Source organism: Pelodiscus sinensis, chromosome 20 (assembly GCF_052426305.1).
Source record: "Pelodiscus sinensis isolate ZL-2025 chromosome 20, ASM5242630v1, whole genome shotgun sequence".
NCBI classification, from domain to species: Eukaryota; Metazoa; Chordata; order Testudines; family Trionychidae; genus Pelodiscus; species Pelodiscus sinensis.
Window position 1 is genome coordinate 9,651,494 of NC_143071.1, and position 13,387 is coordinate 9,664,880.

The 13,387-nt window shown below is 40.9% G+C and overlaps 1 protein-coding gene across 1 annotated transcript in view; it reads left to right on the forward strand.

The window, feature by feature from the left end:
• Positions 1-13,387, forward strand: part of PITPNC1 (phosphatidylinositol transfer protein cytoplasmic 1) — a 252,454-nt gene that overhangs the window by 218,057 nt on the left and 21,010 nt on the right. The window contains exon 7 of the mRNA XM_089772023.1: positions 10,469-10,624. Within this exon, the coding sequence (XP_089628149.1) occupies positions 10,469-10,624 (156 nt within the window). The remainder of the gene's footprint in view (positions 1-10,468; positions 10,625-13,387) is intronic.

A 13,387-nucleotide genomic window follows, 5' to 3' on the forward strand; every position in this document is an offset into this window, starting at 1 on the left:
ATGTCCAAAGTCCGGCCCGCGGGCCAATTGCGGCCCGTGTTCCGGTTTAATACGGCCCCCCAGGTAATTTGGCAATATCTATCTTTTATGGCCCCCAACGAATCCATATGTATTGAGATGAATACATTGTAAAATCTCAGTTAATGTCAGTTGGTCTAAATCAGTTATAAATATATTTGGACACAACATGTATACTTGGAGTTATGTTCCTGTTCATATTTTTTTAACTTAATGACAGACAACCTTTATTACCAATAATATGTAATGTACTTTACAATGTTCCTGACATATATTTCAGCTTCCTAGATTTTTTTTTCATCTGGCCTTCAGATATGAAAGGCAGAGTGATTTAACACCTGTTTAGATTTGTCATCCATGTGACGAAATGAAAAGTATGCTGTTTGCAATAAACTTTGCATAAAATAGTTAATTTGCATTTAATTTTAATGGTTCAAAGAATGTCAGGCAAAATGGTCGGCCCTCACGCAGGTTCACTTCATCAAATCTGGCCCTCTTTGAAAAAAGTTTGGACACCCCTGCTCTAAGCTGTGCAGCAGTACAGCTTCCCTGGTGATTAATCAGCCCCGCCCAGTCAGTCAGGAACCCTGAACCTCTGACTGGACAGGGCTGATTAATCACCTGTGAAGCTGTGCTGCCCTGCAGTTTAGAGGAACCCTGATTCACAGGGTTGTACTTACTTGTACCCAATCTGAATTTGGCCCGTTGAGTCTCCTTACGAGTTACGAAATGTAATCCTATCAGTCCATTTTCTTATGCTGGATCTATGAAATCACACAACTTCTCATTCCTGTCATGTTTGCATGCAAAGAATTATGAGCATGTCCAGTTCTCGTGATTATACAGGCTCATGTGGGCTTAGATCGACCTTTTTCGGATGCCTTGGACATTTGCTGCTCAGTGAGTGAGTGCAGAAAACCCAGGAAGTGAAGGTTGTGGGGTTTGGCTGATTTAGTGGTTATTTAATATACATGATTTAATCCATTGATACCTTGGACATTTTATTTATTTATTAACTTCTTTTTGCAACTATCCCCAAAATGCATGGGTGCTTCACAGCAATAAAAACAAATCTTCCTTTTAAAGGGCCACAACCTCTGCTAGTGCTAATCAATAGAGCCTGGAGCAGCTACAAATTTTTTTTATCCAAATCCACATCTCTGTCTGTAAAAATGAGCTGCTCTCCTAATCAGACATTGTTAATAAAATCATTTTACGATTCAATAGTTACGTGCTTTTTTTTGCTAACATTGAAGGATGAGACCTTCACTCTTAAATGAATTAAGGTCATTTAGATGGCTCTGGCCAAGAGAACACTCAAGATTATCCCGAACAATCGTTGGTAGGCATTCTGTGATCTTCACTCCCTGGCTGAAATGATAACATCTCTTCAGCATGTACGAGTGTGGCCCCTGGGAAACTACATCTTTGGCTCTTCAATTTGTTATATTTGTTGCCTGGGAAGAAGAGGAATTACACTCTTCCTTCTCCTCCCCTCCCCCCCGCCCCTTGAATCTTTGTCCCGTTTTCACAAAAGACGTCTCCCATGTTTTGTTACAGCAAAAGCCGAAGTGTGCAGCATGACTTCAGGGGGAGATTGTGTGCATGAATGACCTGACTTTTGTAGCTTTGGCCCTATTGTTTATATGAAAATCTCTATGGCTGTGTCCAGACTCAGGGTTTTTTTCGAAAAAAGTAGCCTTTTTTCGAAAAAACCTCACCTGCGTCCAGACTCAAGCCGCGTTCTTTCGAAATTAAATCGAAAGAACGCGGCTTTTCTTTCGATGGCGGTAAACCTCATTTCACTGGATGCTTTCTTTCGAAAAAGCAAGCCGCTTTTTCGAAAGTTCAACGTGCAGTCTAGACGCTCTCTTTCGAAAGAGGCTCTTTCGAAAGTATCTTTCGAAAGAGCCTCTTTCGAAAGAGGCTTGCAGTCTAGACATAGCCTATGTGATGTGCCATGCAAGGGAAAATACAACCTCTTTAACTTAACTAATAGAACCATAAAAGTATATTAGAATAAAATACCTCTTTGAGACTATGAGCTCTGTGAGGCAGTGTGACAGGGCAGACCAGGCCCTGAGGCCAGAAAAGGGCCATAGAGAAGTTGTCCTATGTGTACAGTGACTGCTGAGAAAACAGCCAATCGGAGCCAGGAAGGCCTATAAGAAGCTGCAGGACCAGAGTCAGTTCAGTGTCTCTGAAGACCTGAGGGACTGAAGACTGGGTTTGACTGGCTGACTGAGGGAGCAGCAGCGCCACCCAGAGCTCTCTGTGGACTATGTTGAGCCTGAGATAAGGCCCTAAGGCAAGGGTGAGGTAGTTGTCTCGAGGAGGAGAAGCCCTGAAGGCACCACTCTTGATCAGAGTGGGGAATGGATAGGGGGATTAAACTGAGAAACTGAACAGAGGGCACCGAAATGGTCCCGTTAAACGTGTACCCCGGAAGAGGGTAGAATTTCACACAGTGTCGCTCGGCTGAAGGGTTAAGTAGCTGAAAGGCTGAAGAACAGAGGCAGTACAGGCACTTGGCCAGACTTGTAGGTGGTACCACCCCGTTACAGGCAGGGAATGCCTGTTTTGTTTGTACAGCACCTAGCCTAGTTGGACTCCTGATTTCTCATTGCAGCTGCTAGGCACAACTGCAATATTAATATTAATAGAAATAGAAATGCTTGTGTAAAACAAATAATTCCACCTTTTCTGAACTATGCTAAAATTAGTGCAGCTGTGTGCAGTTACACCAGGAGAAAATCTGGCCTATAGTCCATGAGTTGATTCATAAACAGAAACCAAAAGAAAGGTCAGAATCAAATTGTAGGCTTTGCATGCCAAGGTCTCTGAAATATTTATGATATTGATACAGTGAGTTTACATAAATAGGGGTGAAGGAAAGCGGAATGCCTGAGAGCTAAAAATAAACAGCTTGATTTACAAATATTAATAAGAAAAAATACGTTGTTCGTTCAATTTTCTCTTGATCACACCAGGACAGGAATCCACCTATACAAACAGTCTGATAAAAACTGACATATTACAGGTAGATTCAGTGCTGCATGAAAATAGTAAAGAAATAGTTTCTCCAATTTCCAGTGCTGTAATGGAATAATGAAAGCTGCAACTAAAGAAAACTAAAGCATATGTTAATACAGCAGGCTCAGCTGTGAGGAAGTTTGGCTCCAAATCCAAATTTAGTGGCTGGTCTGTAACTTCACAACGTGCTGAGTGTGTGTGTGTGTGTGCGTGTGTGTGCATGTGCGTGCGCACATACAAATCTGTATGTGATGCAGAATACAGCATTAGAAGATGTGTGTAAAGGTTGTTTTAGGGGGGGGTTTAGCACTAGCACTGGAGGTTCTCTAGAATTCACTTTTGAGTTCATGTGACCATTCCCACCTCATGCCAACTATACCCCAGCATTGTGTATTCCCTTATGTGTTTGTGTATGAGGCATAAATTATACATGTATCTGAATTTTTGAACTGAGAGGACTTGAGCTACTGCTCAAGAATGAGAGCCTCAAGTGAGCCATTCACATAAACAAAACATTTACCATAGCTATGAACTTTTATGCAAAATGTTCTTTGCCACCATATATAAGTTCTCAAATTAATGATATTTCATTTCCTGTTTATAGCAAAGTGGCTGAGGTTGGGGGAGAGGGAATAAGCTTTTTTAAATTACCTCCAATGAGAGAAAGATGTCATGCAGTTGCCACAGTTCTCCTTCAGTTTCTGTTTAGTGTAACACAGCTGTGCTTTAATGGGTCCAGCTAGTTACCGTCCAGGTGCTTTTGGAATAACTAAACCCCCATTACATCCAGGTCCAAAGAATGATGACATTTGAAATAATACAGCTGCTTCAGCTCCCATAGTGAATGCGTGTTAAATTCCTGGTAGAGTAATTTAGCTTAGTTTATGGGGAACCAAGTGAAAATCTCCCTTTAGTTACTCACACCAGCTGAGCAGCTCACAGAACGCCTGGCTGAATTGCCATTTCCTCCATGTATGCCACAGCTATGTGGTTGTCTGATGGTGGCCGTTGGATCTGACTTTAGGGCCATTCCCATTTCTATCAATCATTTTTTGTCATCTCAGCTTTTTAAAGTGTCATAGTTGAAGAAAACAAATACTTTTCTCTATCAGGCAAACTGTTCAACTAAGAGTCTCTAGATACATTTCATGAGGCATAGCAAAGCCTTCGCTCAGACTTAGAGCAACGAAAGACCAAATGTTTCCGTTCTGTTTCCAGTTACACCTATGTCCAGAGCAACTGAGTATCTCAAATGGATTTACTCCAGATTTACTAGGGAGCACCTTGGAACAGCTATTCTGGAAGTGTTTGTCTACACAGCAAAGTTATTTTGGAATAACGGCCATTGTTCCAAAATAACTATGTGAGAGTCTCTACATAACAGCAATTCTGTTATTTCAAAATAACTTTGAAATAACGGACGTCTTATTCCGACATCATATGAAGAATAACGCCTGTTCTGAAATATCTATTTTGAAATAAGGCACGTGTAAACACTCCACTTCCACTATTCTGAAGTAGCCCCTCACCAGGGCCATTCTAAGTTATTCCTCTTGGGTCTCTAAATCAAGATAGCACATCTACGTTAGGAAAGCCTGCCTCGGACTAATCTTGAGGCTTCCCTGCAGTGTAGATGTGCTATGTCGAAATAAGCTATTTCGGAATAACTATTCCAGAATAGCTCATTCCAAAATAACTGCAGTGCAGACGTAGCTGAATAGTCCTCCTGTGGAGAATCTATTCCTGAATACAAGTGACTTTACTTTGTGAGTGAAGTGATTATTCTAGAATAGAATGATAATTCTGGACTAAAATAACTTTTATAACAATACCAAAAGGGCTACCCTGGAATAGTTATTCCAGTCAACTTTCCCGGTTGGCCATAGATAGTTATAGACAGAAATGGTTTGAGCCGCAGAACCATGGGTGTTGTTATTACGTTTTAAAAAAAGTGTATTTGCCTTCTGACAGAATTGTCTTGATACTTGGTGTAATGCAGTATTTATCTAGCAGGCTCAGGGAAATTATTGTTATAAACTTCAAATAAAAATGGAATATCAATTTGCAATCATTGACACACCCACCATAGGTGCAGTCTGAAATCCAGAGCTCCCCCATCACAGCTGGTGAGGTCATGCCAAGTCATCATGCCAAGTCACACAGTTCAAAACAAATTCACAAAGAATTAATTCTGAAATACATCATCAAACAAAATGATCTTTCACTTAGGAGTAAAAAAAAATTAACTGCGTGTCAAATATCTGTTGGCAGAATATTCTCTGGTAGGGAGTTCAAGGAACAGAATCCACACACCAGAAAGAAGGTGTGCCTTGAGGCATCCAAAAAGCCATTTGCAGAAGGGTAAGAAAGTGCATTGTGGGCCCGCTGCCTTTTCACTTATGGAGACAAGACCCTAGTTCATCACAGAGGGTGTGAGATTCATGTGCTCATTCTGGGACCCAATAGGAATATTTTTTCACATTACAAAATAACCACACAAAGGGTGCATCTATACTGCAGTAGGTTTTTTTGGAAAAACAACTGTTTTTCCAAAAAATCTTCACTCATGTCCACACTGCTATTGCGTTCTTTTGAAAGAAAATCAAAAGAACGCAGGGGTTTTTCCAACATTGGTAAACCTCAATCTATGAGGAAGAACGCCTTTTCTGAAAGAGCTCTTTCGGGGAAAAAAGGCGTGTGTGGATGCTAAAGAGAGAGTTTTTTCAAAAGAAGGGGAAAGAGGAAAAAACACTGGTGCCCTGGTGGCCACTCCGTCCATAGTAATCACAGCTTAAATGCGAGACAGCATCCATTCAGTGTGGACGCTATCTTTCGAAAAAGCAGATTGCTTTTTCAATGCACTTTGGCAGTGTGGACGCTCTCATTCGGAAGAAGTTTTTTCAGAAGATCTCTTCCCAAAAAGCTTCTTCTGAAAGAAGCCTGCAATCTAGATGTACCCTGAGAAAGACCCAAAACTAGATTAGGAGAAGTGTTTCTAGTACAGAGCCTGGAAGGCCTAGCAAGGGGTGATGCAGGTCAGGATTGGTGCACTGGCAAATTCCTGGGATAAGATGACATATAAAGGCTTGTAGGTTAATAGCAAAACCTAAAATAAATCTGATGTCTTCCTGACAGCCAGTATAAGAACTTAATTTCAGAGAAGTGTCTTGATTAGATTTAACTGAATTAGCCTGTGACCCCTCCCCTGAGCTGTTGCTGATAAGTCATTTTACTCTTGCATTGAGACCTGTGGGTTAAGAATATAAGAGGACAGACAATGTTTTAAGGCCTGCTCTATTATATCAGCGCTACTCAGCTGCCTTCAGAGGGCTTAGAATGGTGACCTTAAAATTTTGTCTGCTCATATTCCTAACCTTACCCTCTCATATCTAATTTAGCTGTGTACATGTTTTATTGGGTTGATCAGGCCACGACAGTTTTGCAAGTTAAGGATGAGTATAAGCTTTGTAATAATATGGCTTTTGAGAAGAACTTCCACTGAAATCTGGGAGTTATTTTTTATGAATAGCAAAAGTATTCTTTAGTCCAAAAACTGCACAGTGTACTCTTCAACACAACAAAGCCTTTGTATGAGCCTGCTTCCCTTAAACACTGAAGTCATTTAACCATTTAACCTTAGGTCAAACGTAACATTCAGAATTCAGTGCCTCAGTTTGTTCCATTCTGGAACACTCATCAACAAAAGTATATGGATGGTTTAGAAAATCTTTCCCCACCTTTCTCAATGCTTGTCAGATATAATTTATGAGGCATACTCATCTGACAAAATCATTTTGCTGGGGAAAGGCACAAATCGCTCTGTTTGCAGTACATTGTGTTGCCAAGTACAAAGTGCTCTAAAAACAGCACTTTAGGTATCAAGTGCTAACAAAGCAAAAATATTGCTGCCTCTGTACTTGATTTACATTAGGATACAAAATACAAAGACCCAAGGGTGTAATGATTGTCCTTTCAAGGGGTGTTTTAAATCAATTTCTAATCACATTTGGAAAAAAGGTTCTCTGTAGTGCCAAAGAAATACTCAGATAAATTCCAGATTTTTCTGAATAAGAAGTGTACATATCTTGGAAAACTGAAAGGTAAGTTAGAATAGTGAAAACATTTACTGTAAAAGCACCTGAAGCAGAGATGCTAAAGATCTGTAGTTCATCACAACCTTCCCTGTATTAGTCACCAGGGATATAGTTTTCTAAAATACCTAACTGCCTGTTTTCTAAAGTGCCTAAGTCACTTAGGAGCCTAAATCTTTTTGCAAATTGATGGGACTTTTGAAAATCAATTTTGGTTCATTTGAAAATGGAAGTTAGGCCCCCGGGTCACTTCAGTGCTTTTGAAAATCTTGCCCATTGTCTATAGTTGAGGAGAGTGAATTATGAAGAATGTTGTACAGGCAGGAGTGATTGCCTGAAGAACTGAAAAGAACATTGTTAATTTGTATCTGCTTAATTTAATATTTATTAAAGACCGCGCATTCCAACAGCAAGACATTTTCCTGGTCAATTGTTATCTTTTGTAATTCAAACTGACAGTGGAGCTAATCTTTGCTCAGCTAGCTCTCTGGATATCTTGGGCAATTAATATTAGTAAGCTTGCCTTTATAATTATTAGACCAGGAGCCAGATCTCCCCTTTGACCAAAGTGGATTGATGTAACGGCAGAGCCCCTTCCCACCTGGCATGACAGATGGGTGGTTGGACCAATTCTGAGTACCGTAAATTAGCGTATATAATCCGCAGGTTATACACATTTTTACAAACACACACACACACACGCAGGATATACATGTCCACAGGATATACATGTTTATTTTTACTCACGGGACCTGGGGGCTCTCCGTTCCCCCGCCCGGAGGAGGGTGGGTTGTGCCTTGCTGTGGCTGCATGGGGCCTGGGGGTGAGTGTGGCTCCCCTCCTGCAGGCCAGCCAGAGCGCCTGTGCTGTGCTCTCCGTTCCCCCGCCCGGAGGAGGGTGGGTTGTGCCTGGCTGTGGCTGCGCAGGGCCTGGGCGTCAGTGTGGTGAATGTGGTGAGTGGATGAATGACCTGCAGGGTATTCATGTCTGCAGGTAATCTAAGGGTTCTTTTACACAAAAAAGAAAAGCCGTGGGTTATACACAGATGCGTGTTATACATGGATGCAGGTTATATTCGCTAAACTACGTTAAGTGACATTGTAACCTGGCACACAGGATCAAAACATCATTTACATTTGGCCCTGTCACTTTCATCAGAGTGAGTGGCATTACAATCTGGCTCATGAATCACAATGTCATTCAAATTTGAGGAGGCCAGGCAAGTAACCTGGGCTCAGGCAGGTAATCTGGATCTTCCCTTCCTAGCAAAATTCTGAGCAGAGGCCTCCTTTTTATACAAAGAGGTATTCTTTTCAAACAGGCTGCCTTTCTGCAGACACAAGTTGTGATTGCAGAATGGATGTGAGTGCAAATCAGAATACTTGGTTCTTCTGCTACCTGATTTCTGCTCTCCATCAGGTAGTTGGAGTAGCTGGTCCTCATATTTACATGAACAACCCAGTTGCAAGAATAAAGCTGCCTTTTTGGGAAAATGGATTCAAAGCATCTGGGATAGTACTTGTGGCCTGAGCCAAAGCTCACTGAATTCAATAAAAAGATTTCTATTGACTTCAAAGGACTTGGAATCAGACCCTTGGATACTACAGTGATAGGAGCAATAGAACAACATCTGAGGACAAATGGAGTCTCTCCTTTGTAAAGCACTTGCACCTTTCCCAGGTGTAAGACCAAAGTTAGCAAACGCTGGGACAAACTTTCAAAGGCATTGACAAAAACTCAGCCTCACAATTCTTCCTATTCTTACTGAAGCGGTGCTCCTTTGGCCACATTCTTAGTTCTTACTGAGTCCTCAGACATGCAAAACGCCGCTAAATTGAAGACCAGCTTGCTTGATCAAGGACTGATGTCTTGAGGATGCGACCGTTTATTTTCAATGTACCATGATGGAAATATACTCCATGCAGTCTTTGCCTTTCCCAGCCCACATTCATAGAAGTGCCCCATGTGACCTCTGTATGTTAATGTTTTCTTAAAGGAAGGATTTCTCATTAAAGGTTTGGCATTCCTTTAACTATGCAGATTGCCTGTCCAGGTCTATCACCACCTGGATCCTGTGCTTGAAGCACTGCAGCCAATTTATGACTACTCTTTTAAACAGATGGGCATGATTAAAAAGAGCCAAGAGGCCCTCTGTGAGCATCCATGTGGTCACTGTCAAAAGGATTATCAGCCAGGAGCAAAGCAGTAGATATCCATGGGCTGTTTGTGGACTTAAATCTATCTCATAGACCTGGAAGGGACCTGAGAGGTCATCAAATCCAGGCCCCTGCTCTCACGGGGAAGACTAAGTACTATCCCTGACAGATTTGCCCCAGATCCCTAAATGGTCCCCTGAAGGCGTGAACTCCTAATCCTGGGTTTAAGCAGGCTAATGCTCAAACCACTGAGCTATCCCTCCCCTGACAAATAGGAAGAGTCTTCATCACCAAGCTAGTTGTGTGAGAGTTAACTTTCCAAAAGAACAAAATGCCTTTTATGACCTCTTAATAACTGTTGTGGTTTGAGCAAAACATGATTAGATATTTGAGCAATGTAGATGGTCATTGTTAAGTTCCCTTTGATAAACTATGGTAACTGGGATGTGGAGCCAAATTCATCCCTGGGGTCATTCTGCTGACTTTAATGGAGTTAAAGGCATTCTTCCACAGTTGACAAAACTGCCGCATTCTTTCGATTTACTGTCGACAGAACGTGGCGGCAGTCTAGATGTAGGTAAAGATTTTTTGAAAAAAGGCCACTTTTTTTTCAAAAAATCCCTGTAGTCTAGACACACCCTTCCTCTTGAACAAAGATGATCATTGGCCTTTTAAAATTATAGATTGCATATATAGGACTACGATACTCTTAGAACTTGCTTGTAGCAGTTCTCTTCAATTTATCATAACATTACTCTTCTCCACTAATACAGAACTAGAGATCATCTGAGACAGCATGAAAATTCCATAAAGGGTAATTTGGCCACATCCATGGCTAACTAAAATCATGCGGAACCAGAAAGTGCTGGATGTTGCTGGACCAGAGAGTGCCAGTCTTGAAAGGTTCAACCCGTACAAGATTTTTGTAATTTTTTTAAAAGCCACATTGGATGATAGTTTCCCCTGCTGCCATTAAATTTACTTTAAACTTACAATAGTTGGTGTATAGCCTCATATATTGTACTATATTCTGCCATTCTTTTAAGCAAATTGTGTTATTTTTACTTAGTGTTTATTAGCATGGTTCCATTGTGCCTTTAAACAGACACATAAGCAAATGGGGGACTTTTCAACCAAGGTTCTTCAATCATGATTCTTCTTGCTTTGCAGGATCCTAAATATTTCAAGTCAGAGAAGACTGGGAGAGGCCTATTAAAAGAAGGCTGGAGAGAGACACACCAACCGATCATGTGCTCCTACAAACTGGTGACTGTGAAATTTGAAGTCTGGGGACTTCAAACTAGAGTAGAACAATTTGTACATAAGGTCAGTGAATTGCTATATGCCATTATCCAGCATTGGAGTAGGGCTAGAGTACAAGTGGAACTTGACCATTATCCTGACTCACACATGGAAATAAGAACAAGCTAGGAAACGACAAACCAGCCAGTTTAACTTCTGTGCCAGGAAAGCTAATGGAGCAAGTAATTAAGGAATTCATCTGCAAACACCTGGAAGATAGGTGATAGGTAACAGCCAGCATGGATTTGTAAAGAACAAATCATGTCAAACCAATCTGATAGCTTTCTTTGATAGGATAACAAGTCTTGTGGAAAAAGGAGAAGCAGTGTACGTGGTTAGAATCAGATCCTAAATCTGAGAGTGGGCTGAGACTGAGACTTTAGTAAAGCATTTGATACGGTCTCACATGATCTTCTTATCAATAAACTAGACAAATACAACTTAGATGGGGCTACTATAAGGTGGATACATAACTGGCTGGATAACCATTTTCAGAGAGTAGTTATTAATGGTTCAAAATCCTGCTGGAAAAGCATAACAAATGGGGCTCTACAGAGGTCTGCTTTGGGACCAGTTCTGTTCAATATCTTCATCAACGATTTAGACATTGGCATAGAGAGTACGCTTATTAAGTTTGCAGATTCTACCAAGCTGGGAGGGGTTGCAACTGTTTTGGAGGATAGGGTCATAATTCAAAATGATCTGGACAAACTGGAGAAATGGTCTGAGGTAAATAGTATGAAGTTTAATAAGGACAAATGCAAAGTACTCCACTTAGGAAGTATGTATATAGAATGGGAAGTGACTATCTAGAAAGGAGTACTGCAGAAAGGGATCTAGGGGTCATAGTGGACCACAAGCTAAATATGAGCCAACAGTGTGACGCTGTTGCAAAAAAAGCAAATGTGATTCTGGGATGCATTAACAGGAGTGTTGTGAGCAAGACACAAGAAGTCAGTCTTCCACTCTACTCTGCACTGATCAGGCCTCAATTGGAATATTGAGTCCAATTCTGGGCACCACATTTCAAGAAAGATTTGGAGAAAGGTCCAAAGAAGAGCAACAAGAATGAATAAAGGTCTAGAGAACATGACCTATGAAGGAATTGGGCTTGTTTAATTTGGAAAGGAGACGACTGAGAGGGGACATAATAGTAGTTTTCTAAAGGGGTATCACAAGGAGAAGGGAGAAAAATTGTTCTCCTTGGCCTCTGAGGATAGAACAAGAAGCAATGGGCTTAAACTGCAGCAAGGGAGGTTTAGGTTGGACATTAGGAAAAACTTCCTGTCAGGGTGGTTAAACACTGGAATAAATTGCCTAGAGAGGTTGTGGAATCTCCATCCTGGAGATATTTAAGAGCAGGTTAGATTGACATCTATCAGGGATGGTCTAGACCAGGGCTATTCATGCGGCCCACAGCTGGTTTGGATTTGCGCGGAGTTCAGCAATGTTCTATGATTCTGTGAGTAGGATGAGAGATGGGTGTAAGCCAAGGAGTTCAGGTTTAGATCTGATTCCAAACCTCCCTAACATTTAAGAGCAATTGGTTCTGGGGATTTTCTTCTGTCAATTAAAGAGATGAAGCCCAGATGTAAAATTCATCTCTGGATACAGCCTTCCCAAAGGCTCAAATTGTTCATATCCAATGCTTAGTTACTCACCCATCTCTGAGTACAGCCAGCAATAACGTCTCCAGTACTGTGATCCAACATCCTTTCCCAAGAGACCTGCACTGCTGGTAAAATAATATTTGTGCCAGTGACAACAGCTTTATCGTGACAACTCTGAGCTGTTAGATGAATGCAAGACAACCTTTCTAGACTGAAATATTTCATTACTTGAAGCTTTGAAAGTCAGCATTGCGCTTTAACAGCAGTTCATGTAATGGTGCCATAATTAAACAACCGCAGGGGGTCTGACTCTGACCTCCCTCTCTCTGACTTTACACCATTGAGATGAGCATAGTTACTCCCAATTTACTGAAAGTGAGAGCAGAATGTGAGGCCAAATAATTACTTCATTTTGACAGTTCTATTGGCTTTAATGGTTATCTATCTGGATGCAGTAAAAGCTCATTAATTCTCATTATGCTAATCAGCCAATCTCATAATGCTAAGAACAAAAACCCTGGCAGTCTCAGCCCACTCTCAGATTTAGGATCTGATTCTAACCACTCACCGATGTAAATCAAAAGTGTTTCCTCTGAAGTAACCAGAGCTACACCAGTAAGAAACTAGTGTAAATGAGATCAGAATGGGGCCATTAGTGAAATATTAAGCCATCACTTAATGACAGTTTTCAGACAGCTGAGTTGGATTTACTTCACTAGTTGTATTTTCTGTTGCTTTTTGCACCATTCATCTGAGTGTGGCATGCTTAGCTCTTAAATGTATATTATTGTTCATTTTCACTGTATGTGATTCCTTCTTCTAAAACTCAGCTATATCAGTGCACATAGAGTTCGGAGATAACAAAGCCACAGTTGCGAACACTACTCCTATTCTAAGCTCTTAGAATTCAGTCCCTTTTTACTGAAAAATGCCTGAATATTTCATAAAGGTTTTGATTCATGCTTTTTGGACAGGGTTTTCTATATATACTCCTGCCAAAGTTTTGTATATTTTATTTCTCATCAAAGATTTAAAAAACCCCAATAATTAGAAATGAGTAACCTTCACAAAATAACAACATCAAGGTTATATTACAGCTCTCTCACGTGGTGGGGAAATTATCCATTCCTCTTGTTCACAGGGGAGCCAACAGCCTGGCAGGCTCCAGGACAATGTG